The sequence below is a fragment of the Macaca thibetana genome, chromosome 15 (genome assembly GCF_024542745.1).
Source record: "Macaca thibetana thibetana isolate TM-01 chromosome 15, ASM2454274v1, whole genome shotgun sequence".
Lineage (NCBI taxonomy): Eukaryota > Metazoa > Chordata > Mammalia > Primates > Cercopithecidae > Macaca > Macaca thibetana.
The window spans coordinates 47,439,775-47,467,737 of NC_065592.1; the positions used below are offsets into that span (position 1 = coordinate 47,439,775).

Genomic DNA, 27,963 nt, shown 5'->3' on the forward strand with positions numbered 1-27,963 from the left:
AGAGAGGAGGTGGATCACTTGTTCTGGAGCTCTGGGCTGGAGATGGAGGCTGGGGAGGTGGCAGCATTTGCGTGGGGGAAGAGGATGTGAGAGACATGCAGGGCCGCCTTCTCCATGATGCACAGGAGGCGCAAGACCCATGAGAATGTTGAATCTAAGGACCCACAAAATGTTTAGTTTGCATCAAAATAAGAAAAAGAAGAACTTGTAGGCTGAAGAAAATGTTTTAATATTAATATATCGGGGTCGGCATGGTGGCTCACACCTGTAATTCCAGTTATTTGGGAGGCCAAGGCGGGTGGATTGCTTGAGCTCAGGAGTTTGAGACTAGCCTGGGCAACATGGAGAAACTCCATCTTTACAAAAAATATGAAAATTAGCCAGATGTGGTGGTGGGTGCCTGTAATCCCAGCTACTTGGGAGGCTGAGGCAGGAGAATCGCTTAAGCCCAGGAAGCGGAGGTTGCAGTAAGCTGAGATCATGCCATTGTACTCCAGTCTGGGTGACGGGAGTGAAACCCTGTCTTAAAAAAAAAAAAAATTAATATATTTGTCTTTATACCAATAGTTGTAAAATAGAATTAATTATTACTGTTAATATTATTTGCTGGAAGAAGGGGCCCAAAAGGGCAAAAATGCCAAGGGAACATATATCCAAAAGAATGGAAAGCATTGAGAGCTAAATGATAAGAACTTGTGAACACAAAGTAGGAAACTACAGACATTGGGGTCTTCTTGAGGGTGGGAGGAGGGAGAGGAGCAGAAAAGATAACTATTGGGTACTGGGCTTAATACCTGGGTGATGTAATAATCTGTACAACAAATCCCCATGACATGTGTTTACTATATATCAGACCTTCATGTGTGCCTCCAAACCTAAAATTTAAAAACAATAATTGAAAACAGGATCTCAAAAAGATAACTGTACACCCATGTTCATATCAGCACTATTCACAATAGCCAAAAGAGGGAGCAACTCAAGTGCAGGGAGCTGAATGGATAAACAAAATGTGGTACATTCATACAATGAAATATTGTTCAGCCTTAAAAAGAAGGAAATTAGCTGGGCGTGGGGTGGGCACCTGTAATCGCAGCTACTTGGGAGACTGAGGCAGGAGAATCACCTGAACCCAGGAGGCGGAGGTTTCAGTGAGCCAAGATTGTGCCATTGCACTCCAGCCTGGGTGACAAGAGCAAAGCTCCATCTAAAAAAAAAAAAAAAGGAAGGAAATTCTGACACATTACATGGAGGGAGCTTTGAGAACATTATGCTAAGTGAACTAAGCCAGGCACAGATAGACACACAGTGTATGGTTTCACTCATATAAAGTATCTAGAGTAGTCAAACTCATAGAGACAGAAAGTAGAATGGTGGTCACCAGGAGTAGGAGAAAGGGAATTGAGTTGTTGTTTAATGGGTATAGAGTTTGTTTTGTAAGATGACAAAGTTCTGGAGATTGTACAACAATGTGAATATACTTTCCGCTATTGAACTCTACGCTAAAAATTAGTTAAGATTGGGCCAGGCACGGTGGCTCATGCCTGTAATCCCAGCACTCTGGGAGGCTGAGGCAGGCGGATCACGAGGTCAGGAGTTTGAGACCAGCCTGACCAACATTGTGAAGCCCTGTCTCCACTAAAAATACAAAAATGAGCCGGGCGTAGTGGGGCACGCCTGTAGTCCCAGCTACTCGGGAAGCTGAGGCAGGAGAATCGCCTGAACCTGGAAGGTGGAGGTTGTAGTGAGCCGAGATCGAACCACTGCACTCTAGCCTAGACAACAGGGCAAGACTCAAAAAAAAAAAAAAAAAAAAAAAAAAAAGACCAGACCGCCCCCGCCAAAAAAATAGTTCAGATCACTAAGTTTATGCTGTATTTTTTACCACACACATACACACCCACACAGATGCCAGGCTGGGTGTGGTGGCTCACATCTGTAATCCCAGCACTCTAGGAAGTCAAGGTGAAAGGATGGCTTGAGCCCAGGAGTTTGAGAATAGCCTAGGCAACAAAGTGAGACCTCATCTCTACAAAAAGAATACAAAAAATGGTTTGGCATCATGGTGTGCGCCTGTAGTCCCAGCTACTTAGTAAGAGGAAGCTGATGTGAGAGGACTGCCCAAGCCCAGAGTTTGAGGCTGCACTGAGCCAAGTTCGCACCACTGCCCTCCAGCCTGGGTGACAGAGTGAGACCCTGTCTCTAGAAAAAAAACTGCCGAGGGCCTATGAAAGTCCTAATATGCCCCTAGGGTGGAGAGGAGACCGCCCAGAGATGGAGCCTGAGGGAGGTGGAGGCAGAGGGGCTATGCTGTGGGAAGAGCCTCAGCAGTGAGCGTCTCCCTCCATCCATGCTCCAGCCTTCTCTCTAGGAGCCAGGACACCTGGGTTTGACTCACGCTAGCCCTTGGGCTGTCCCAAAAGCAGAAGAGACAGTGTCTGCTCACCCAGCCCAGCCTGGCCCAGCCTGCACCCCAGGGACCAGAGCAGGCGTGGGAGGGTTCTCCATCAACCCAGGGAGAGGCCCAGCAACTAGGGAGGTGCCACTCTCCCTGGGGTCCACATGTCCCACCAAGCCTTCCTGGCTGAAGCTTAATGCCCATGGGTGCCGGTACCCCAGACCCTGACCACACAGATCTCTGCACAGGCCCTTGGTGCAATCACTGTGCTCCTGGAAAGCTGCCAATTGAATCCCATCTTCCCATTGGCTCACCTGGACATTGCAAAGCTGCTTTCCTGCTGAAGGGAGGAGCTCGCTGTGAGCATTTCCTAGGGTCTTTGCTTCCTGTTTGTCCTTAAGGAGACAACTATGCATAGAGAGGCCTCAGGATTTGGGCAGAGATGAGGTAGTGGGGAGGGTCTTTCAGGGAATGGCTGGCCTTGGCCCATGTGGAGGCAAGCAAGGAGGCTGTCCCATCAGGGAGTCCCCAGCGTGAGTGGGGAGACTGGGCAGTCACACTACACTGGGGCTGCCTCCTTTCTCTGGCTGAGCAGGAGAGTGGAGAGAGTGCAGCTTGCCTGGGGGAAACTGAGATGGGCTCCCTGCCCACCCTAATCCCCCTGTTCCGGACCCACAGCCACTGACCAGATCAGATAGGGCACGTTCCTGCATCGAGCTGCCCACTTACTGGGACCGTGCTGACGCAGGCAAAGAAATATTAACCCGGCAGAATGGTTGCATGTTCACGTGTGCGTAACTCGGGGAGTGTGTGTGTGTGTGTGTCTCACTACAGAGAGGCTTCCGCGTGCAAGATCAGACACATATAAGCAGATGCATGTGTGCGCACATACACACACACCCACACACCTGTCCATCCACACAGGCACATGCTCACATATAGGTATATACAAAGACACAAATGCTTCTCACACATGCAAATTTCTTCAGTGTTGTCTCCCTGGCTGCTTCCGTTAATAAGACCCCTCTTCCTTCAGGAAGCCTTCCCTGATAGCTCCAGCTCATACTAGAAAGTGACAAGCCTGAGCTCAATCCCTGGTTTCAGGCAGCTGAATATAGGCTCTTTTAGGACGGAGTAGGCTGAGGGTGGAATTCTGGGTTCTCGACTTCAGGGGATCTTTGCCCTTGCACAAGCGGCTGTGCCTGATCCTGTCTGCCTTGGTCTCCATCTGCCCTGTCCTGAAAGCCCGTGGATGACTCTGAGAAGGATGAGAGCCCGGGCGGGGGGTGAGGGGGAGTTCTGGTAATTTGTGGGTGTGAGAGTTAAAGACCTTCCTGGGTCCTACCTGTGCCCTTGCCCCTCCCCGGCCTCGCCACCTAGTAGGGGAGCCCTGGTCTCCTTGGGGGAGCCAGAGCCCTGGTCTGGATGTTCTAGTTCTAGGTGATCTTGGGCAAGTTGTTACCTTGCTCTGAATCTATTTTCCTACCCGAAAAATGAGTTTGGAAGGAGACACTTACCTGGGTGGGGCTTAAGTGTCTTTTCTTTTTGGGACATTCTGAGAACGTTCATGGCTTCAGATGATTTGAGAGAGACCAGGGCTCCTTGAGGGACCTACCCTGCCCTCCTATCCCCACCCCTGCGCCTGGAGCCAGAGTAACTCCTTCCTTACTTGTTTATACCATGGGCTCCTGAGTTATGCAAAGGATTCCGTGGCTCGAAAGAGTCAGAAAAAACACAAGTGTAAAACAATGTGATGAAAAGCAGGTTTTGTGGTAAGTTAATCCAATGGCATGTTGATTGAAACAAATAATTTAATCAAAATGTTTCTTTTGTGTGTGTATATCAACACTTTGGGGAACATTTGAGGGCAGTTTTTAGCATCTTTAGTCATTTTTGTTTCTTCATTCTGATATTTTAAAATTTCAATTTTCATTTTCATTCTTTATTGAGTTTCAGCCAATTGTGTTTATCCCATCCTGTTCATAAAAGAGAAGAGCTGGGTCCGTTTAAAATTGGAGACAATCTAAACACCCATCAATACAAGGATTCTGCATGATATAATCTCCATCAGGTGGAATGCTGTACAACAGGCATGAGGTGGACATGGACCTACTGGCACAGAAAGATATTCTTGACCAACGTTTGAATGAAAAAAGTATTTTAGGCAGGGCGCAGTGGCTCATGCCTGTAATCCCAGCACTTTGGGAGGCCGAGGCAGGTGGATCACCTGAAGTCAGAAGTTTGAGACCAGCCTGGCCAACATGGTGAAACCCCATCTCTACTAAAAATATAAAAATTAGCTGGGCATAGTGGTGCATGCCTGTAATCCCAGCTACTCGGGAGGCTGAGGCAAGAGAATTACTTGAACCCCAGGAGGCGGAGGTTGCAGTGAGCTGAGATGGCGCCACCGCATTCCAGCACTCCAGTGACAACAGGGAAACTCCATCTCAAAAAAAAAAAAAAAAGAAAGAAAGAAAAAGCAAAAAGCATTTTCTTTTATTTTTTTATTTTTATTTTTATTTTTTTTTTTTTGAGACGGAGTCTCGCTCTGTCGCCCAGGCTGGAGTGCAGTGGCCGAATCTCAGCTCACTGCAAGCTCCACCTCCTGGGTTCACGCCATTCTCCTGCCTCAGCCTCCCGAGTAGCTGGGACTACAGGCGCCCACCACCTCGCCCGGCTAGTTTTTTGTATTTTTTAGTAGAGACGGGGTTTCACCGTGTTAGCTAGGATGGTCTCAATCTCCTGACCTCGTGATCCGCCCGTCTCGGTCTCCCAAAGTGCTGGGATTACAGGCTTGAGCCACCGCGCCCGGCCTACATTTTCTTTTATTTTTATATGTATTTATTTATTGTGAGACAGAGTCTCACTCTGTCACCCAGGCTGGAGTGCAGTGGCGCCATCTCAGCTCACTGCAACCTCCGCCTCCTGGGGTTCAAGTAATTCTCCTGTCTCAGCCTCCTGACGTAGCTGGGATTGCAGGTGCCTGCCACCATACCCGGCTAATTTTTGTATTTTTAGTAGAGGTGGGGTTTCACCATGTTGGCCAGGCTGTTCTCAAACTCCTGACTTCGAGTGATCCACCAACCTCAGCCTCCCAAAGTGTTAGGATTACAAGAGTGAGCCAATGTGCCCGGCTATATTTTTATTTGCTAAAAATAAAACCGTGTGTGTGTGTGTGTGTGTGTGTGTGTGTGTGTGTGTGTCTGGACAGTCACAGTTTAAGCATCAAGAGGGCCTGAGGTTAGACTAAAGGTATACCGGGTATAAGGTTGTGTCAAATATTGTTTCTTTGAAATTCAAATTTAACTGGGCATCTTATATTTTATCTGCTAACTCTACTGAAGCCCATCCTATGAAGAAAGGACCCCAGGTGTTCCCTCTCTGCCCCACCCCCATCTTCACTGGCTCAGAGACCCCCCGCAAGCTCTGTGCAGACTAACATGCTTCACAGCTCTGACCCAAACTCCCACCTTGGTGGCCCCTTTAGCTGCCACTCTTCTTCTGCAGTTGAACTTTCTGCCTCCTCAGCCTCACCTTCTTCAGTGCTGTTGCCACCCCCTATCCCCACCAGCTCATCCAGGCAGCTGTATGCAAACACCTGCCTGGCCAGCCCCTCCCAGCACCCAACTCTGGGGCAACAGCCCCCTACTGGCTCCTGTCAGTCTCTGGGCAGCCCCATGTCTGGGTTTTCAGCTCCTTCCCCACCCACTCATTCATCATCCCTGTTCCCCAGAATCCTGACCCTGGCCCCTGCCTCACTCCCTGTGCTTCTTGGGCAGCCCCAGCGACTCTAGTGCTGAAGCCCAGGGGCTGATCTCCTCTTCTCTTTCTCCAGCTAGACCCCTCTCCCGAGCGCAGGCCCAACTGTGCCTCTGCCTGCTGGATGCCCTGGGACCTCGGGGACCTCAGGTTGACCCCATTGCTCTTCTCTTTATTAAGAACCCTTTGAAGGCTCCTCAGGCCCTTGGGTTAAAGTCTGAACTCCTGGGCCTGGCCGACAAAGCCCTTCATGGTCTATCCCTGCCCATTTCCACAGCCCTCTGCAAGTCACTCACAGCTCCCAGGTTTTCTCACAATCCCATCAAGCTTCAAATGCCACGGTGTCCTTCCTCCCCCTGCTCGTTTTGGAAAACTCAGTTCCCATGTCACCTCTTCCGGAAGACCCTTGTCCCCCTCGAGCTTCGGCTAGCCCTGTCTGTATTCCTTCCAGCTTATCTGGTGTGTCCTAAGTCACCTGCTGCTTACCTGTCTCTGCCATGAGACAGATGGGACTGTGTCTTCTCCACCTCTCAGTCCCCAGGGTCGAGTCCTGTAAATGAGCTTAGGGTCTGATCTGCGACCCCAGCATGGATCCCAATTCCCTCCCTCACCAACCTGACACCAGTCCAGTTCAACTCTGCTCAAGTGCTGACCTCATCCAAGACCCCAGATCCACTTCTGACATGACCTCATCCCGGCCATGGGAGCACACATGGGAAAGGAATAAAGGCAGGGCTCTCCCATTTCCAGGCGTGCACCCCTCCCTTCCTGAGGAAGAGAGACTGAGTCTCAAGCCCACGTACAATCTGCAGAGGGAGGCTGGGTGCAGTGGCTCACACCTATAATCCTAGCACTTTGGGAGGCTGAGACGGATGGATTCTCTGAGGTCAGGAGTTCGAGACCAGCCTGACCAACATGGTGACACCCCGTCTTTACTAAAAACACAAAAAACATTAGCCAGGCTTGGTGGCGCACACCTGTAAGCCCAACTACTTGGGAGGCTGAGGCAGGAGAATCACTTGAACCCACGAGGCAGAGATTGTGGTGAGACAAGATCGTGCCACTGCACTCCAGCCTGGGTGGAGCAGGACTCCATCTCAAAAAAAAAAAAAAATCTGCAGAGGGAAGTTAGTGCCTTACAGAGGGCTTCTGACTAGGAAGTCCCGGGACTGCGGCCGACCCCTTCCTCTCCCTGCCTCACCCCTGCAGAAGGACCTGCAGAAAAAGCTGGAAGGGGTGGGAGGGTGTGTGGGGGCTATGCAGGTTCCAGACCTGGTCTTTGGCACCCTCTACAGGACAGTTCCATTCCCACACCTGGGCTTTGGACAACTGAATCCTATGCCTTTTCCCACCCATGGAGCCTGGCCCCAGAAGTTCTCAGGACTTACCCACCATCCACCATGCCACACAGCAAGTGTCCTCAGAGTCTGCAGACCAGAAACACCTCCCTCGTGTCTCAGCACTGGGCCACCTGCTGAAACCCCGAACTGCCTGCCCCATTGTTTGAGACCTAGTCAGGCCCTGGCTCCAAAAGTCCTCTTGGACTGCCGCTGGTCCCCAGGGTCTCTCCTGACCGCACCTCAGTCCCGGAGCTCCCATGCTGCTGAGCCCCGAACCCCATGCCCCGATCCAGCTCTGGCTCCTTCACAGGGGCCCTGCTGACCTTTCCTAAGGGAGGTGTTTTCCTGAGGACAGGGTGTAGGTTTCCACCTGCTCCTCGGACTAGGGGCCCTCAGAGGGCCAGGCCTGGGCTTCTACCTCCTCCCTCAGGCTCGTGTTTCTCTGCAAATATGGCTTGTGTGTCCTCCTTCCTCTCAGACTGGGGGCCCTGAGGACTGGGCGTGAGTCTCCCTTTCCCCCTTCAGAATGGGGCTCCCTGAGGACTGATCCACGGCCTCCCCGCGTCCCCTCCACCCAGCTGTTGATCTCCAACACTTCCACCTCCAGTCCTATTCTGCACAGCTCTCCCCAACGCTGGGGGCTCAAAGGCCTCTGCAGCCTTCCCCAGGGCTGGGGGCTTGGGGAGGGCTTCCTCAGGCGCTGCCCCAGAGTCAGGCTGCACATTGGCTTGGAGGACAGGCCTTTCCTCTGGAACTGTGAGGCCCAGAGTGCCCACCCGGATCTGCACCTCTGACCTCACAAAGGGCTGCTTCAGAACTCGGTCTCCATGGCACCGCTGGCCAGACGAGGGATGTTATTTTGGGCAGTGCATCCGGACTTGGCTCAAGTGGCACCAGCCAAACCCCAGCCTTAATGACCTCTCCCCTAGAGGAGCAGGAGCAGTGCTTGAGGCCGCCCTGGGAGGGCTGAGAGGCAGGCTCTGGACTGGGGACACAGGGATAGCCGAGCCCCAGTTGGGAGTGGAAGCTGAGCCAGGGACTGTCTCGGAGGAACAAGATCAAGATGCACTTTAACTGAGAAGCCCCCAAGGCAGAGGCTGAGAATCAGAAGGCATTTCAGCAGAGTGAGTGGGGCTCCAGGCAGGGTGGATGGGGCGGCCTCCTCAGTGCCCAGATCCGGAAGGGCCACTCCCTTGGTACCACACAGGGAGGAGGTGACTGTGGGATTGTTTGGGGAAGGAGTGCCGGCTGGGAGTGGAAGGCCTGGCTTTCTGGCTCTGGTGCAGTCCTGTGTTGCTGTGTGACACAGACACACACACGCTCTCTCTGAGCCTCAGTTTCCTTACCTGTATATTGGTTGTTGGGAGGACCAGAGGTAGAGCAGAGATGGCAGGGATGTGCTGGGCTGGGCTGTCAGCAGACCATGGGAGTGGGACGAGGAGAGAGCTGAAGACCACGGGCCGTGGACCACAGGGGGAGGAGTGCAGGCCAGAGATGGGTCAGCTGCCGGCTTGCTGCAGTTGTTCCTCCCGCGGAGTCCCCTCCTGCGGGGCTAGAGCTGGGGCTGGAGGGTTTCTGCAGTCAGGGCTGGGGATAAGAGTCTGTGCTGCAGCTAGAGGGAACTGAGTTAGAGAATGAGGAGGACAGACAGGGTGAGGGGACTTGGGGCTACCTTCATGCTGTCAATTAGAGAGAAAGATAGGAGTACAAAGGGGAATTTTTAGGCAAGGTACAGGGTGAAATGAGTTTTCAGAGCCTCATCCTGTGTGTTCACCTTCTGTGTGTGTGTGTGTGTGTGCGCGTGTGTGCATGTGTGTGTGTGTGCAGGTCCTGGACAGTCACAGTTTAAGTTAGCAGCAACTGGGCTTGAGGTTAAATGTATAGCACGCAAATACGAGGCTGGAGCCACTGAGCAGAGGCTGAGGGCATCTCCACAGTCCAAAGCTGGGCTGCAGATAGGGAAGGTCTGGAGGAGCGCTGGAGGGTCTGACCTGGGGTTGGGGTCCTGGGGCCAGCATGGGTGGGTGGGGCTCCAGGGCGTCGCCTCATTGGCTGAGCACTGCTCCTCCCTCCCTGTTGCTTGGCTGGGTTAAGGGAGTGGCACTAGTAGGAGCTGCCCCAGGGCTTCTCCCCTGGGGGCCAAGGTCTGATAGAAGTGTGGGGCCAAGTTCTGTGTGCTCCAGCCATGGTGACCTCTCTTTGGCTCCTCAGCATCTACAAATCTGAAAGACAAAACATGGTTCAAACATCCAGGCACAGGCGGTAAGTACCCAACCCCCTTCTCCCCCTCTAGCCCCCTGTCCTCCACCCAGCCCACTTCAGTGCCCTTCCTGCTCCACCCTCAGCCTCTTCCTTGGGGTAGCTGTCCCCCACTACCTCCTCCTCCCCACCCACTCACTCGCCTCTGAGGTCCCAGAAGAAGAGCATCTTACACCTGTTGCCTGGGCTGGGTCCTAGGGTGAGGGGAGGCTCAGAAAGCCTTGGATGAAGGTCAAGGCATGCAGGTGGCCTTCAACTCAACCGAACTCAGCACCTCTCACCCTCTCAGGCTCCGTTGTCTTTGGGGTGAACAAGAACCAGTCCTTGCAATGGCCAAGGCCCTGCCTATGTAGTCCTTGTTAGCTTTCTGGCCTCCCCACTCCAGCCCCCTGCTTTCCCTCCTCCAGCCACACTGAGCCACACCGAGTTTCTTTTCTGTTTTTTTTTTTTTGTTTTGTTTGAGACAGAATCCAACTCTGTCCCCCAGGCTGGAGTGCAATGGCGCGATCTTGGCTCACTGCAACCTCCGCGTCCCGGGTTCAAGCGATTCTCTTGCCTCAGCCTTCTGAGGAGCTGGGATTACAGGATTATAGACACATACTACCACGTCCAGCTAATTTTTTTTTTTTTTTTTTTGTATTTTTAGTAGAAATGGGGTTTCGCCATGTTGGCCAGGCTGCTCTTGAACTCCTGACCTCAGGTGATCCACCTGCCTCGGTCTCCCAAAAGGTTGGAATTACAGGCGTGAGCCACTGCACCCGGCCTCACACTGACTTTCTTTGCTTTCTTCAAATATCCTGGGAGTCCTCTGATTACTGTTCCCTCCACCTGAGGGGCTTTCTGCAGTTAACATACAGCCCACTCTCATCTCCTTCATGGCTTTGCTCCAACGCCACCTTTTCAACAAGGATTACTCTGACTGCCCTATTTGAAATCACATCCCATCTCCAGCCCCTGCAATCCCAATTCCCCTCTCCTTGCTCTGTTTTTTCCATACGAGCTGGTACCTTCTCTTATACAAATGTACTTGCTTATTACACTTCATTGCTGTCAGCTCCACATGAGCAGGGATATTGGCCTGTTGTACACTTGGAAGGAGAGAACGAATAATGTCCCTCTGTTGACATCACTGCCTCCAGCCTATGTCTCTCTCCAGGGCTTTAGATCCTGTTTCTAGAGACCCACTGGTGTCTCACAGGCAACTCAGCTCCTAGATGGAAACGGCCTCCTCCGCCCCCTGCAAGTTCACTCCTCCTGTGCTCTTGGCTCAGTCAGGGGCCCCCTTCTCCTCAGTTGCTCAAGCCAGAAGTCCAGGTCATATCCTTGATACTTCCCTCTCCCCTATGTCTCATATCCAGTCACCAATCTCCTAAAATATCTAGAATGTGCACAGCTTCCACCATTCTTTCTACCACCAGCCTACTCCCCCACGGCCATGTCAGGCCACCACCCGCCCATTCTTCAAAACCTCCTTCAGGCCCCACCTCCCACGCCTCCCCTGTGCTCCCCCAGTCCCAGGCTGCTTCTCTCTGCTGGTGTTGCCATTACCCATCTCTTCCATTAAACAGAGTGACCCAAGGGTGGAGAGTGGGTTTTAACTTTGTATTCCTGGTGCTTGACTCGTAAGTAGGTGCTCAACAAAAAAAAAATTTTTTTTCTTTTTTGAGACAGAGTCTTGCTCTGTTGCCCAGGCTGGAGTGCAGTGGTGCGATCTCGGCTCACTGCAACTTCTGCTTCTTGGGTTCAAGTGATTCTCACGTCTCAGCCACCCAGCTGGGATTACAGGTACCTGCCACCAAGCCCAGCTTTTTTTTTTTTTTTTTTTTAGTGGAAATGGGGTTTTGCCATGTTGGCCAGGCTGGTCTTGAACTCCTGACCTCAAGTGATCTACCTGCCTCGGCCTCCCAAAGTGTTGGGATTACAGGCGTGAGCCACCATGCCTGGACAACAGATGTTTGTTGAATGAAGAAATGTTGGTTAGCAGGTTGAACTGTTGGCTTGTGGTTAGTTGGATAGTTTGTGGTTGACCGGTTGATTCCATAATTAAATGAGTTAATAGCTGGTTAACAGGAGAATCAGTTAGTTGGTTTTTGATAGATTAGTCAAAGGGTTAGTAAGCCACCGGGCGTGGTGGCTCACACCTGAATTCCCAGCACCTTGGGAGGCTGAGGCGGGAGGATTGCTTGAGTCCAGGAGTTTGGGACCAGCTTGGGCAACATGGCAAAACCCCATCTCTACAAAAAATAGAAAAAAAATAGCCGGGCACGGTGGCGTGCTCCTGTAGTCCCCGCTACTTGGGAGGCTGAGGTGGCAGGATCGCTTGAACCCTGGGAAGTCTAGGCTGCAGTGAGCTGGGACTGCGCCACTGCACTCCAGCCTGGGCGACAGAGTGAGACCCTGTCTCAAAAAAGGAAAGAAAAAGAAAATAAACAAGCGTTAGTGAGTTGTTAGCTATTTAGTTCCTTGGTTAGCAGATTACTTAGGGGATCTGGTTGGCTGTCAGTTCCTTGCTTTGTAGGCTGGCTTTCTTGGGCCCGTCTTCTTAGTCTGTACCCTCTCCTTGAGCTCTGTCGTCTGTGTCCATGGCTCAGAGGACCATCTGTGATTTGCTGACCTCCACATGTGTCTGTAAGTGAGACCACATGACCAGCTGCCTCCTCACTGGCCATCCCACCCAGGTGTCCAGCGGGCTTCTCACACTCAGCATGTCCAGAAAGGGCCTCCTCGTCCGTTCTCCCGCAGCTTCTCTGCTGCGCCCCACACTAGTCATTCCGCTGCCCTAGCCAGGACCTGAGGGCATCGCTGAGCTGCCCCGCTCCCTTCCCTCTCTAACTGAACACCAATCCTGTCAGCTTGACTGTGCTCTTGTGGCCGTTGGCACTGCCATCTCTGTGGCGCAGGCTGCCACCACTTCTCTACTCGTCTGTGGAGAAGCTGATGCTCACCCTGCCTTAACTCCACTTCCTCCATCCTGGCCTCCACAGGGGAGGCAGCTCTCTTGCTGAAATCCTCCAGTTGGCCCATGGCCCTCTGGTAGAGTTCAGACTCCCTAATGTGGGCCATGGGGCCTTCTGCCACCTGGCCCTGGCCCCTCTCTGCCCATCTCATGCCACCTCCACTCCTCTGTGGCCAGCCCATTCCTGCACATTGGATACTGCCTTAGCTGCAGGCCTTTGCACGTGGCAGTCCTATGCCCAGAATGATCCCTGCCTCCCTGGAGGCTCCTTTACCCGCCAGCCTTCTTTTCTTGACCTAGATTTCCCTTTCTCTGGGAGCCTCCTACCCCCTCCTCTAGGCCATTCACTTCCTGCACATGCCCCATGGTGCCCCTCTTCCAGCTGGGGCAGTGCTCATCACACTGCACAGTAATTGCTCAATCGATTGCTTTTCTTCCCACGGGCTGGGATCATACCAGTGTCCCTTACTGCAGCGCCTGAACATTCTACGCGTAGTAGATTCAAGAAATCTTGAGTTCATTGGCTGGTCGGTGGTTATCTGTTGCTTACTGTGTCTTGCCTGCTGTGTGGTGATGAGGAAGGAGCCAGGCTTCCAGGATCCTCTTGGTGTTCTTGGCTTTCTGCTCTGTCCACTTCTCTCCCCTCTTCTGTGGTTGCCTCCAACACTGGAGCTGGGGTTAGATGGGGGCCAGTGGAGGGTCACCTCACCCTGCTAGGGAGAGTAGCAGCATTCCTAGGGACTCCTAAATTCCCCTGGCCTCACAGCAGCAAAAAGTAAGCAGAGGGAATGAGAGATGTCCAGGCATGGAACAAAACATCTTCCACTTTTCAGCTGAGACCCTCTGTTCATAGCTCACCCATCCCAGTCCTTGCTCTATTCCTTGCCCCAGAAAAACAAAACCAGGGATGAATAGATGGAGGGGGATGCAGAGTTGCGTGGATAATCCACTGGTCCCCATCCAACTCCAGCTCCCATGCAGCATCGTATAGGGGTCTCATTATCCCATGGCCAGCCTCCTCAGCCCTGAAGAAGAGACCCTGCCAAGGCAAGCAACAGCCCAAAGACAGTCCTGGGAAGGTACCACAGAAGCAGGGGAAAGGTGGACAGAGCAGGAAACCCAGAACACCAAGGGAATCCTGGAAGCCTGGCTCCTTTCTCATCAGCACACAGCAGGCAACGCCCAGCCAATGAACCAAAGATTTGTTGAATCTACTATGCCTACTGTGTTCAGGCACTGCAGTGAAGGAAACTGGTATGATCCCAGCCCTTAGGAAGAAAAACAGTTAATTAATTAAGCTTTTTTTTTTTTTTTTTTTTTGGAGACAGGGTCTCACTCTGTCACCCAGGCTGGAGTGCAGTGGTATGATCTCAGCTCACTGCAACCTCTGCCTTCCAGGCTCAAGCAATCTTCTCACCTCAGCCTCCCCAGTAGCTGGGACCACAGGCATGCACCACCACACCTGACTAATTTTTTTTTTTTTTTTAATAGAGATAAGGTTTTGTCGTGCTGCCCAGGCTGGTCTTGAACTCCTGGGCTCAAGTGATCAGCTTGCCTCAGCTAGTCCTGGGATTACAGGCGTGAGCCACTGTGCCTGGCCTAATTGAGCAATTACATTGCAGTGTGATGAGCATTGCCCCAGCTGAAAGAGTGGGCACCATGGGGCATGTGGAGGAAGTGAATGGCCTAGAGGAGGGGGTAGGCCGCTCTCCCAGAGAAAGGGAAATTTAGGTCAAGGAAAGAAGGCTGGCAGGTAAAGGAGCCTCTGGGGACGCAGGGGACCATTTTGGGTGTAGGACTGGCATGTGCAAAGGCCTGCAGCTAAGGCAGTACGTGATGTGCAAGGATGGGCTGGCCAGAGGAGTTGAGGGGCTGGTGTCAGCTTCTGGGCATGCAGACAGTGAGAGAGCAGAGTGACTAGTCTAAACAAGCACTAAGGCCACACTTAGAGGTATCTGTATCCCTCTTCTTCCCCCCCACTTTTTTTCTTTTTTTGAGACGGAGTCTCCCTCTTGTTGCCCAGGCTGGAATGCAGTGGTGAGATCTTGGCTTACCGAAATCTCCGCCTCCCGTGTTCAAGCGATTCTCCTGCCTCAGCCTCTGAAGTAGCTGGGATTACAGGCATATGCCACCATGCCTGGCTTATTTTGTATTTTTTAGTAGAGATGGGGTTTCTCCATGTTGGTCAGGCTGGTCTTGAACTCCCCACCTCAGGTGATCTGCCCACCGTGGCATCCCAAAGTGCTGGGATTATAGGCATGAGCCACTGGGACCGGCCCCTCTTCTTCCTCTTTATCCTCCATCCCCACCCCACCACCTTCCCCAAACTCCAGTCCTATACCTCTCCCTATACGCAGATTTGGGACCTGTTACTCACTGTTTCATCTACCTGTCCATCTAATTGTGCACTTCACTAAATATATATTAAGTGCCAGGCACTTTGGGAAGCTTTGAGGATCTAGTTGAGAGTAAGACAGATTCCCCAGTTTTCACTCATTCAACAAATATTTATTGTACATCTACTACGGCCTGGCATTGTGCTAGGCACTGAAGATACACCAGGAAGTAAGATCCAGTCCTTCCTTTTCTCCCTCCCTCTCTCTTGATCATTCATTCATTCACTCACTCTCTCACAAACCTCTGTTTGCACTGACCTGGTTGCAGAGCCTGGTGCATTTTGCTGACCCCTTCATCTTTGACAGAACCTGGTACATGTTTCAGCGCTCAGTGCTGTTTATAGAGCTCGGCAGCAGACTTTGTCACACCTCATGCTGTTTGTAGAGTGCCTCACTGTTGCCAGGCCCTGGCCTGTGACCCCAAAGTTCTGGCTCTAGCAGATAGGCAGACAGACAGATGGATAGACATAGACAACTGAGCTCCACTTTCCAGTCTGCTCTCTCCTACCCTGCTTTTTTCCCAGAGACTTGTTGGCATCATGGATCGCACTTTCAGCTCCCCACCTGCCCCTCTGCAAAGTGGTTTCATTAGTGTGTCATTTTTACTGGTCCAGTCCCAACTAGAAGGAGCATGGCCTGGCTGTCTACCCCGTTCCTCTCCATGTCCCCATGGCTCTCAAGTGTCTCCAATTCCAGCTGTCCCAGCTGCCCTGGGCAAGAGGAGGTGTGTGTGGTGAGGCTGCTGGGTTACCTATTAACTCAGTTGTGAGTTGAAGAGCCGATGGGCAGCAGGCAGACTTGAGTCTCCTTTCTGTCCATGGGCTCGGGTCACTGTCTCAGGTCCACCCGTGGCTCCAAAATGGTCTCCTGGTCCGTGATGGCAAAGATCCAGGAAATACTGCAGAAGAAGATGGTGCGAGAGTTCCTGGCCGAGTTCATGAGCACGTATGTCATGATGGTGAGTGGGTGGGCAGCACGAAGTGGGTGGGGCTCCACCAGGGCCATCCATGACCCCCTCCCCATGCTGACCCTGTAAGTCACATTGTCCATTCCTTACCTCTGAGCTGGGAGCCAGGGGAAGCAGCAGAGGAAAGTAAAGAGGTGGGGGGCCTTTCTCATCAAGTCTATTTGGACAGAAAGGCTCATAATATGTGGGGGTCGAATGAAACCATGCACTGGGCTATCAGGGGCATGGCTGGAAATGGGGAGAAGGGAAACCCAGGGTGAAGAGATTGAAGAGGCCCAGGTGCAGTGGCTCATGCCTGTAATCCCAGCACTTTGGGAGGCTGAGGCAGGTGGATCACCTGAGGTCAGGAGTTTGAAACCTGCCTGGCCAACATGGTGAAACCCCGTCTCTACTAAAAATACAAAAGTTAGCTGGGCATGGTGGTGGATGCCTGTAATCTCAGCTATTCAGAGGCTGAGGCAGGAGAAGCACTTGAACCTAGAAGGCAGAGGTTGGAGTGAGCTGAAATCACATCATTGCACTCCAGTCTGGGCGACAGGAGTGAAATTCTGTCTCAAAAAAAAAAAAAAAAAAAAGAAAGAAAGATATTGGCCGGGCGCGGTGGCTCAAGCCTGTAATCCCAGCACTTTGGGAGGCCGAGACAGGCGGATCACGAGTTCAGGAGATCGAGACCATCCTGGCTAACACAGTGAAACCCCGTCTCTACTAAAAAATACAAAAAACTAGCTGGGTGAGGCGGCGGACGCCTGTAGTCCCAGCTACTTGGGAGGCTGAGGCAGGAGAATGGCGTAAACCCGGGAGGCGGAGCTTGCAGTGAGCTGAGATCCAGCCACTGCACTCCAGCCTGGGCGACAGAGTGAGACTCTGTCTCAAAAAAAAGAAAAAAAAGAAAGAGAGATATTGAAGAGAAACTTGATGATCAGGCTCTGAGAATGAATCCAGAGGGCACTGGGCGATGTTGAAGGCTGGCAAGCAGGGGAGTGACATGATCAGATTTGGATTTTAAAGGTAATTTTGGGTGCAGTGTGGAGCAAAAGCAGGACAGGCACGGCTGGCAAGAGGGAACCACTTAAGAGGCTGTTTCTGATCTGGGACAGAGAGAGGGTGATGACTGGTTTGGGGTTGGAGAAGAAAGCACGTGTTTGAGAGGGCTGTGGAAGATGGAACTGGGGAGACTCTGCCAGCAGAAGATGTGGGCAAAGCGCTGATGAGCTGTTCTGGAGCACGGGGCCCAGCACAGGGTGAGAGGCGAGATGCCCATGGGGAAATCCAGGAGATAGTTAAACACAGGCAAGGGGCTGGAGCTCAGGAGAGGCTTGGTCTGGAAGGAAAAAGTTGAAGTTCATCATAACACAGGTGGTGATTGTCGACATTGTCCAGAGAGAGTGTACAGAAAAAGAAAAGGATGGTTTGAGGACAGAGCCCTGAGGAATGAAGAGGTGCACGCAAAGGAGCCTGAGAAGGAATGGTCAGAGAGGTGGGAGGAGACCCAGAGCAGACTGCATGACAGAGGGGGGCAGTGGTTCCACCAGGAAGAAGCTGTCAGCAGATGGGCCACGCAAGGTGAGCACTGGCAAGAGGCCTTAGGGTTTGGCAACGTGGAGGCTGCTGGTAACCTTGACAAGGGCTCTTCTTTAGTGTGTGACTGGGACAGAATCCAGACTGCAGGCGGGATGTGAGGTTGCTCCCTCTCCACCTGCTTCAGCCCTGCCACTTACCACAGCGAGCCTCTGCCCTTAACACGACTGTAGCCATGTTTACTGCATCTTATGCAGGGTCCAGGTCTAGAAAAAGAAGGGGCAGCCTCTGGGAAGGGAAGCCAAGGCAGCCAGGTGCATGCTAGAGGAAGGTGGGGTGAGAGAGAATGTTTGTGTGTGTGGTAGCGCCCATGGATCTCAAGGGAGAGAGGAAATCAGAACACCAGGGTTCTTAGCCTGACCCTGCCAGTGAGTCACCGGTTGGCCTTGGGCAGGTCTCTCCCTGGCTTAAAGCCCGACTTCTCACTTATATTGTGTAGAATTAGGACTTCACGGGCTTTGGAGCTGTGTTTGAATCCTAGCTCTGTTATCTTCTAGCTGTGTGACCATCCACAAGTATCTTAACTGTTCACAAATTTACCTTTCTTGTTTTTGAGACAGGGTCTCACTCTGTCTCCTAGGATGGAGTGCAGTGGCACAATCTCGGCTCACTGCAGCCTCCACCTCCCATACTCACGTGACTCTCTTGCCTCAGCCTCCTGAGTAGCTGGGACTACAGGCTCGTACCACTGTGCTCAGCTAATTTTTCTATTTTTAGTAGAGATGGGGTTTCAGCCTGGGTTGGCCAGGCTGGTCTCGAACTCCTAAATTCAGGTGACCTGCCTGCCTCGGCCTCCCAAAGTGCTGGCATTGCTGGCGTGAGTCACCTCACCCGGCCCACAGCTTTAGCTTCCTTATTGGTTAACAGGAACACTAACACCAAGCTGGAGGACTTGTGTGAAGAATGCCAAGTCTCAGCACCCAGTACACATGTGGTACCCATGTATTGGTTTCTTGTTATTAGGACAGGTGCTCTCAGCTGCTCTCTCCTCTCTGCCTCTGGCCCTCCCCTGCTCCTCTCTTACCTCCCCACCTGCTTTGGCTCCTGAGCTGTGAGGACAGCAGCTAGATCCTGTCCCTCCTTAATCCAGGGCAAAGTAATTCACTTATCACAAGACATTCCAGTCCCATGAGGGCTGTTAACCCTTGGAACCTCGGAGGCAGGAGGGTGTGTCCTCTGAGATCTGTTAGGGAAATAGGCACTGCCCACATGCTTGATACCTGCCCACATCTCTGTTTCTCTTCCTTTTATTGAGATTTTCATTGAGCACCTAATGCATCCCGGGCTCTGTGATGGGAAGCACCTTACGTGAAGCATCTTCCCAAATCCTTGCAATAGCCCTGTGAAGTAGGTACTATTATTATCCCAGTTTCACAGATGGGAAAACTGAGTCTCCTTGAGACTAAGCCTCTTGCCCAAGGTCACACTTTAAGTCAAGATTAAATCCAGTGCAGTCTAATATCACAGTCTTTTTTTTTTTTTTTGAGATACAGTCTTGCTGTGTCATAGTGGTGCGATCTCGGCTCACTGCAACCTTCACCTCCAGGTTCAAGCGATTCTTGTGCCTCAGCCTCCGGAGTAGCTGGAATTACAGGTGCACGCCACCATGCCCAGCCGATTTTTGTATTTTTAGGAGGGAGGAGGTTTCACCATGTTGTCAAGGCTGGTCTTGAACTCCTGACCTCAAGTGATCCTCCCGCCTCGGCCACCCAAAGTGCTGAGATTACAGGCGTGAGTCACCGTGCCTGGCCTAATATCACAGTCTTGATCCTTAACCTCTATGCTCTGTCCCTTAGCTTAAATATGGCCAGCTTTTAAAGACTCTGGCTTGTCGATGCTCCCCCAGCCAGGGTAAGGTCCTCATTTTCAGGTAGTTCAAGACGCCTCTCTCGGCCTCAGTTTCCCCATCTATAGAGTGGGAGAAAAATTCTTGCTGTGCAGATTTGCTGTGAGAATTGAAGACAGTAGCGCTTTAAAAGAACTTTGTGAGGTGTAAGCCTATGTCGGACATTGTGTTGTTGTTATTTTTAGTTGCCAGGCTGTGCCAAGAAGTGAGGGCTTTTTTTTTTTTTTTAAATATATATATAGGAATTTCAGTGAGTCACCAGGGTGAAGGTTTTGCCAAAAAGCTAGTGTGACCTTGGCCCCATTTACTGCAGCTGGGACGAGGGAAGCGGACTGATCCATGTTGCAGCTTCCAGGGGTGTTGCCCTTGGAGCTGGCCTCCTGGCTGTCAGGGAAACTTGGATGGGCTGGGCCACATTCACTGATCAGGGAGAGGAGGGGCTGGAGCCATCCGGGCCTGGAAAACCAGCCGTACACGTGAGCCATGGGGCAAGGGTTGTAGATCACATGCTACAGGGGCCAAGAGAGCGGCAACTCAGGGCGGTGGGGACTTTGGCTGGCTGCTGAGTGCCAATCTGTGCGAGGCTGTAGCTGCTGCCACTCCAGCTGACTGTTGCCATGGAGGGTGGAATGCAGGCCAGTGTTGCCTGAGCTGCTCATTTTTCAAGAGAGACGGAAACTTCTGTTCTTCAAAACCAAGTTATCTAAACAAAACCTGTGTGCTGGATGAATTAGGGCATGACTTGCCAGTTGGCAACCCTGACACAAGGAATCATGTGGGGTTCATTCGCTCACCCATTTTTTTTTTTTTTTTTTTTTTGAGACCGAGTCTCACCCTGTTGCCCAGGCTGGAGTGTAGTGGTGCCATCTCGGCTCACTGCTCTGCCTCTTGGGTTCAAGCGATTCTCCTGCCTCAGCCTCCCGAGTAGCTGGGATTACAGGTGTGTGCCACCACGCCTGGCTAATTTTTTGTATCTTTAGTAGAGATGGGGTTTCACCATGTTGGCCAGGCAGGTCTTGAACTCCTGACCTCATGATCTGCCCGCCTCGGCCTCCCAAAGTGCTGGGATTACACCACACCCGGCCTATGCTCATTCAGTATTTTTAGCACATGGTATTGGAGTGGGGGAAAGGCCATGGGGGCCCCTGTTTTCAGACCCTCCATGCCTGCTCCAGTCCCTCTACCTCCTTATCCTGCCAGCCTGTCAACCTGTCCTGGCCTCACTCCCCACTGCACCCACATCTGTTCCTGCCCTCCCCTGCTATACGTTATCTTGGATCTGAAGGCAGCCCAGCTCTGGGTTCCCCCTTTCTGTCCTGGGGCTTCTGAGGGACCCAGTGGGGCCTGCTCAACTGCCTCTCCCCCACCATATCTGGGCTATTTCACATGTTCTCAGACTTCCCCAAATCTGCTCTGTACTCTGACTTTATTTGTTTATTTATTTATTTATTTTATTTTATTTTTTAAAATAAGCAAATGGCTTGACAGGTAAAATAATCAACACTTCCTGTGGTGTTCACCTCACTCTCTTGTCCCTCTCACCACCAGACCCATTAACCACATATGTATCCACATATCACCCCTTGGCTGGGGTGGGGTCCTCTCCTTCCTGGAGGACCCCTCCACTTCTGCACCAATCCAGCTGTCCAGCCTACTCAGGTACTTCACACTGTCACTTTATTCTCTCCTTTATCTTCAGCCTGTCCCTCTCTCAGCCTATAAACATACCGAAGTTTCTCCACTGAAAACAACACAAAACGAAACCTCCCTCCCCTCACCCTGTCAGCCCCTTCGCGGATCCTGTTCTCTCTCCCCTGCTCCTCAGGCGACTTCTCAAAGAGGAGTCTACGCTGGTGCCTTTCAACTCTTTGCTGCCACCTCCTCACCTCTCCAGCTCTGGAACCGGGCTTCTGCCTCCACAGCTGGATGACGCAGTGCTCACCATGTTCCTAACGACTGCTGGATTGTCACATTCAAAAAAAAGCATGCTTTCTAGGCCTGTACGCACTTGACCTAGAAGCTCCATGCGACAGTGTGGACCGCACCTTCCTTGGGAAACTCTTGTTTCTCCTCGGCATCCATGGCACATTCTCTCTCTGTTCCTCTCCCATTTCAACACCTGCTTCACAGTTGAGGTTTCCAGCGTCCACCCATGAGTGTGATGTGTGGCTCTACGGGCAGCCCCAGCTACCTTTTGGTTTTGTTTTTGTTTTTGAGACGGAGTCTTGCTCTGTCATCCAGGCTGGAGTGCAGTGGCTCGATCTTGGCTGACTGCAACCTCCGCCTCCCGGGTTCAAGCAATTCTCCTGTCTCAGCCTTCTGAGTAGCTGGGATTACAGGCGAGTGCCACCACGCCTGGCTAATTTGTGTATTATTAGTAGAGATGGGGTTTTGTCATGCTGGTCTTGAACTCCTAACCCAAAGTGATCTGTCCACCTCGGCCTCCCAAAGTGCTGGGATTGCAGGCGTGAGCCACCGCGCCTGGCCTGGTCTGCCTTCTTACCCTGTACCCCCTCCTGGGGCCTTCTCCACTGACGGCTTTGACTTCGGCCCTCATGTCCACAATTCTCCAGGTTTTCTCTTTCATCAACGCTAGAACAAAGCTCTCCAGGGGAAATACAATACAAGCCATCTATATAATTTAAATTTTTCTAGTATCCACATTGAAAAGGTAAAAAGCAACAGGTGAAATTAATTTTAATAATTAACCTATATATCCAAAATCCTATTTCAAGATGTAGTCAGTGTAAAATTATTAGGATATTCTGGCCAGGCATGGTGGCTCAAACCTGTAATCCCAGCACTCTGGGAGGCTGAGGTGAGAGGATTACTTGAGGCCAGGAGCTCGAGACCAGCCTGGGCAACATAGTGAAACCTCATCTCTACACAAAATAAATTGAAAGGCCGGGCGCGGTGACTCACGCCTGTAATCCCAGCACTTTGGGAGGCTGAGGTGGGTGGATCACGAGGTCAGGATATCGAGACCATCCTGGCTAACACGGTGAAACCCCATCTCTACTAAACCTATAAAAAATTAGCCGGGCGTAGTGGCAGGTGCCTATAGTCCCAGCTGCTCAGGAGGCTGAGGCAGGAGAATGGCGTGAACCCGGGAAGCAGAGCTTGCAGTGAGTGGGAGATCGCGCCACTGCACTCTAGAGACTTTGTCTCAAAAAATAAATAAATAGAAAAAATTAGCTGGGGCCCGGCACAGTGGCTCATGCCTGTAATCCCAGCACTTTGGGAGGCTGACGCAGGCGATCAACTGAGGTCAGGTGTTTGAGACTAGCCTGGCCAACATGGTGAAACCCTGTCTCTACTAAAAATACAACAAAACAGCTGGGCATGGTGGTGTGCACCTATAACCTCAACTACTTGGGAGGCTGAGGCAGGGGAATCACTTGAACCAGGGAGTTGGAGGTTGCAGTGAGCCGAGATCGCACCACTGCACTCCAGCTTGGGCAACAGAGCAAGGCTCTGTCTCAAAAAAAAAAAAAAAAAAAAAAAAAAAATTGGCTGGGTGCCGTGGCACATGCCCATAGTCCTAACTACTTGGGAGACTGAGGTGGGAGGATCATTTGAACCCAGGAGATGGAGGGTGCAATGAGCCCTGGTCACAGCACTGCACTCCAGCCTGGGTGATAGAGCAAAACCCTGTCTCAAAAATCAATCAATCAATCAAACAAACAAACAAACAAGAGGCACGAGAGAGTAAGGCATGCGTGGAGCAGCGCAGTTGTTTGGTTTGAGGCCATCTGGCATAGGTAACTGCCTAGATTTAGTCCTGGCTCACCATGTACAGGCTGTGTGACCTTGGACAAGCCATTCAAGTTCTCTAAGCTTCAGGTTACTCAGCTGTCAAGTAGGGGAGAATAATAGTACCTAACTCATAACATTGGCGTGTAAGGGTTAAAGGAGGTGATCAGTATAACTTGCTGACATGTAGGCAGTGCTCAATAAATGGTTATTATTATTTAGTAGCAATACTATTGCTGAATGGAAAGAATATTGGGGCAGATATGAAACAGGCAGAAAGGATGAAATTATGCAGGGTCTTAAATGGTGGCCTACTGAGTTTGGACTTCATCCTAGAAGTGGAGGGGAGCCAGTGAGTGAGCCCGGGAAGACACGATGGGGTTTTTGTTAGGAAGGTCACTCTGGCTGCAAGGAGGAGGCTGGGTGAGGTTTGGGGAGAAGGTAAGCAGAGCTGATTGGGTGTTGGGGAGGATAGCGAGGAAGCTCCCATTTGCAACATCTGAGTTTCTGGCTCTGCCAACGGGGATGGGGAACATAGAGTGAGGAGCAGGTGTGCTGTGAGATGGCAAACCTTCAACAGAACCTGAGACGCCCGTGGAACACCAGGAGAGTTCCAGTGGGGATTTGCAAATAGGGATCTGGCTTCCCAGCGGAGATGATGGGAATTTTACTGCATCAAGCATAGCTGAAGCTGTTGATGTGGTAAAACCATGCCTGAAAAGACCTTTGGAAAATCAGGAGGTTGCTGGAGCCCTTGGAGAGAGCTTTGGTGTCTGTGACATGTGGAAGTGGAAGCCAGATTGACGAGGGGGTGCGAGGGAAGGGGTGAAGCAGCTGGACAGCGTGTTCTCTCATGCAGCCTGACTGAAACAGGAAGGGGGCATCCTGGAGAAGGACACTGGGCAGGGGTGGGACAGTTTGCTGGGAAGGATGAGATTCCAGTCTGTGGAAGCCAATCAATGGGAGGATGGAAGGTACTGGGGAGATGGAGGCCTCTGCAGAGGGAGAGGATAGCACAGAGCTAGGGCTGAAGGGAACAGTGGTTCTAGACTGAGGCTAATGGGCCTGAAGGTACGCCCCTTCCCCTGTGAAGGCGGTGTCATCTGAGGAGCCGTGAGGGATGGGCAAGCAGCAGCAGCTTGGAATGCTGCCTGGGGTCAGTGGAAATGAAGCTGAGGGCAAGACAGTTAGGACCCCACTGTTCCAGCATTGTGGAGGTTGGGGTGGAGGGTGTGTGTGTGTGTGTGTGTATGCGTGTGTGTGTGTATGCGTGTGTGTGTATGCGTGTGTGTATGCGTGTGTGTGTGTATGCGTGTGTGTGTGTATGCGTGTGTGTATGCATGTGTGTATGCGTGTGTGTGTGTGTGTGTATGTGTGTGTGTGTATGTGTATGTGTGTATGTGTGTGTGTGTGTGTGTGTGTGTGTGTGTATGCAGGGAGGGGTTCCTGGCAGAGTCAGGCATGGATGGATTTGGAGGTCCCTTAAAGAAACTTCCTTCAGGCCAGCCTGAAGTGTGAGGGACTCTGAGAGGGTGCAATCCACGTCAGCCATCCCCTCCTCACAGCCCTGCCTTACCCCAAAACTTCAGGTAGGCCTGGGGCTGAGGTGCTTGGATGTCTGTCGTAAGAGCTTCTGACTGCCGCTCCACCTGGCTCTCAGTGGCTCAGGTCTGAGAGGCCTCAGCAGGGGCAAGGAGAGGAGGCAGTAAGGAGGGAAGGCTCTGGGGGAAGAGGGCGTGGCAGAGGATTTTCGAGGCAACGCCAGGGAGGCCCAGGGCACGGGGGTGAGGAGCTAGAACTGAGCTCCGAGCCCTCCTCTGAGGTTGGGGCTTCTGGGCAGGCAGCCCCCTTAGAGGCCCTCCCTTGTAGGTGTTCGGCCTTGGTTCCGTGGCCCATATGGTTCTAAATAAAAAATATGGGAGCTACCTTGGTGTCAACTTGGGTTTTGGCTTCGGAGTCACCATGGGAGTGCACGTGGCAGGCCACATCTCTGGTGAGTGAGCCCAGCCCCTGCCGGACCGGGCAAGACGAGGTGTCCCCAATAGGCTCTTTCCTGCCTGCCTCAGTCAGCCCCTTCGCCGGCACAACCAGTGCCTGAGCCTGGCCACTGGGCAGGAGGAAGTCTCCTCTGAACCCCGTGCCTATGACGTGTCTGCCCCAGATTCTTCCTGGGTCCCCCTGACCCACCATTTTCACTGGCTGGGTCATCTTAGGCAAGTCATCACCTTCTCTGTTCCTCAGTTTCCTTAACAGTGAAACGAAGACGGTGGCCCCGGCCTCACTGGGTGGTTGTGAGGGCTCAGTGAGAGAGCTCTGTCACGGAGCACGCTCTTATACACACTAGCCATCGTTGTTCTCAATACTGTTTGTCACTGTTGTTTGTTTTGCTCTCCCTCCCTGACACACTTGCCTGCTGCCCGCAGGGGCCCACATGAACGCAGCTGTGACCTTCGCTAACTGTGCACTGGGCCGTGTGCCCTGGAGGAAGTTTCCGGTCTATGTGCTGGGGCAGTTCCTGGGCTCCTTCCTGGCAGCTGCCACCATCTACACCCTCTTCTACAGTGAGTGTCCTGCCCAGGTGTCCGCCTCTGGCCTCAGCCACCTCCTATGAAATATGGGCAGACTGGACCTCAGTGTCCTGATTAGTAAAAATAGCTGGGAGAAAAAAGCCCTGGAGCTCCCCCACCCTCTAACCTATAACCTCATTTCTGGGACCCCGGTGGGGCTTAGCTGGGGGCAGGTTCACACGACAGTCTGTGTCTCCGCAGCGGCCATTCTCCACTTTTCGGGTGGACAGCTGATGGTGACCGGTCCCGTCGCTACAGCTGGCATTTTTGCCACCTACCTTCCTGATCACATGACACTGTGGCGGGGCTTCCTGAATGAGGTCAGTGGTCCGGGATGAGTACCCCTCCCCCTGCCCTCCACCCCTGAGGACGGAGCCAGCAGGGAGCCCCTCCGGATAGACAGGACAAGAACTCTGGATGGAGACTGTACCGAGACGTGTCTGTGCTGGTGGGCTTGGATCTGGGGCACTGCCGAGGTCCTGTGGCTTGGGGAGTGGCCCAGGTGAGCTGCCACAGCATCTGCTCCGTAGGCGTGGCTGACCGGGATGCTCCAGCTGTGTCTCTTCGCCATCACGGACCAGGAGAACAACGCAGCACTGCCAGGAACACAGGCGCTGGTGATAGGCATCCTCGTGGTCATCATTGGGGTGTCCCTCGGTATGAACACAGGATATGCCATCAACCCGTCCCGGGACCTGCCCCCTCGCGTCTTCACCTTCATTGCTGGCTGGGGCAAAGAGGTCTTCAGGTACTGCCCCTGCCCAGGCCCATTCCTTCGAGTTTTTCTGTGGTTCCCCTGTGTGTTGAGGGGTGGCGGGTGATGTGAAGGGCAGCGCAGTAGGGTCCTGCTGAACCCCCAGGTGGCCTGGGGAGCAGGAGTGAGTCCCAACATTTCCCCAGGCCAGTACAGATACAGATCCTGCACCTGCACTGGGTGTCAACCTTGTCCCTGAATAGGGCTGAGGCTGACCGGGTCCCCGGGTTGGGGATGTTTCCTGGGGTAGCCTGGGGATGAATCCTCTGCTCAATCTGTCGTGGGCCGAGGTGGATGAGGGTGCTGTCCTGGGCATCAGCCCGCTCAGCAGGCCTCTGCCTCTTGCCTGCAGTGAAGGGCAGAACTGGTGGTGGGTGCCAGTGGTGGCACCACTTCTGGGTGCCTGTCTAGGTGGCATCATCTACCTGGTCTTCATTGGCTCCACCACCCCACGGGAACCCCTGAAATTGGAGGACTCTGTGGCGTACGAAGACCACGGGATAACCGTATTGCCCAAGATGGGATCTCACGAACCCACGCTCTCTCCCCTCACCCCCGTCTCCGTGAGCCCTGCCAACAGATCTTCAGTCCACCCTGCCCCGCCCTTACATGAATCCATGGCCCTAGAGCACTTCTAAGTAGAGATTATTTGTGATCCCATCCCTTCCCCAATAAAGCAAGGCTTGTCCCACAGCAGTAGCCCCACTTCCTGGGGGCCTCCTGTGGTCAGGCTTCCCTCCTGGGTTCTTCCAGGAGCTCTAGGGCTATGTCTTAGCCCAAGGTGTAGAGGTGAGGCGCCTTGAGTCTTTCACGCCCTGGGAACTGGGGTGCCCCAGGGGGAGAACGGGGAAGAGCTGACCTGTGCCCTCAGTAGCAACAGGGTGAGACGAAAGAATGACAGAAACAGAATGAGGGATTTTCAGGCACGGGGGAAGGAAGGGCTGTTTTGGGGAAAGGACCGTAGCTGGCTGGTGGGGGGCCGGCTTTGGAAATACTTTGAAGGGATCCTGAGATTGGACTCTAGACTCTCCCCTGGTTCTTCCTTTCCCCGAGTTCTGGCCAGTTCTTGGACCAGACAAGGCAAGGCCCAAGAATGTAGATCAGAATTTTTTAGCCTTTTTTTTATTAGTGCCTTCCCTAGTAGTCTTCTAGATTTTTTTTCCTTAATCACATGAAATTTTAATATCACAGATATACTATATATCTATTTATGTGCTGTATATGTTCTGTGCTTTATACATAAAATAGAGTTAAGATTTTTTTTTCACCTCTCCTTTTAAGAATCAGTTTTAATTCCCTTGAGAATGCTTGTTATAGATTGAAGGCTGGTAAGGGGTTGGGCTCCTCCTTCTTCTCCCTGGTGCCAGAGTGCTCCCACATGAAGGAATTGGAA

The 27,963-nt window shown here is 52.3% G+C and overlaps 1 protein-coding gene and 1 long non-coding RNA gene across 6 annotated transcripts; one reads left to right on the forward strand and one right to left on the reverse strand.

Annotated features, from left to right (window-relative positions):
• Positions 1-216: 216 nt before the first annotated feature.
• LOC126937450 (uncharacterized) lies at positions 217-10,383 on the reverse strand. Of its 3 annotated transcripts, XR_007719730.1 has the most exons (4): positions 8,841-10,383; positions 1,082-1,204; positions 795-875; positions 217-523 (listed from the first exon to the last, which is right to left on the reverse strand). It is a non-coding gene; the product is annotated as an uncharacterized LOC126937450 (long non-coding RNA). The 3 variants fall into 3 exon arrangements; XR_007719731.1 differs by having other exon boundaries at positions 217-519; positions 795-1,204; XR_007719729.1 differs by having other exon boundaries at positions 795-1,204.
• Positions 8,310-27,263, forward strand: AQP7 (aquaporin 7). 3 transcript variants are annotated; one of them, XM_050760815.1, is made up of 8 exons: positions 8,310-8,618; positions 9,706-9,756; positions 15,946-16,063; positions 25,119-25,242; positions 25,673-25,810; positions 26,018-26,136; positions 26,347-26,564; positions 26,923-27,263. In XM_050760815.1, the coding sequence occupies exons 2-8, from the start codon at positions 9,731-9,733 to the stop codon at positions 27,206-27,208; spliced, it is 1,029 nt and encodes a 342-aa protein (XP_050616772.1). In that variant the 5' UTR covers positions 8,310-8,618; positions 9,706-9,730; the 3' UTR covers positions 27,209-27,263. The 3 variants fall into 3 exon arrangements, with proteins under 3 accessions (XP_050616772.1, XP_050616773.1, XP_050616774.1); XM_050760816.1 differs by having other exon boundaries at positions 8,331-8,618; positions 26,982-27,263; XM_050760817.1 differs by lacking the exons at positions 8,310-8,618; positions 9,706-9,756 and having other exon boundaries at positions 15,965-16,050.
• The last annotated feature ends 700 nt before the right edge of the window (positions 27,264-27,963 follow it).

Coding starts and splice junctions, on each gene's coding strand:
- AQP7 (XM_050760815.1), top strand. CDS start 9,731: ATGGTTCAAACATCCAGGCACAGGCG. Junction 9,757..15,945: donor CAAACATCCAGGCACAGGCG/GTAAGTACCCAA, acceptor TCACTGTCTCAG/GTCCACCCGTGGCTCCAAAA. Junction 25,243..25,672: donor CGTGGCAGGCCACATCTCTG/GTGAGTGAGCCC, acceptor TGCTGCCCGCAG/GGGCCCACATGAACGCAGCT.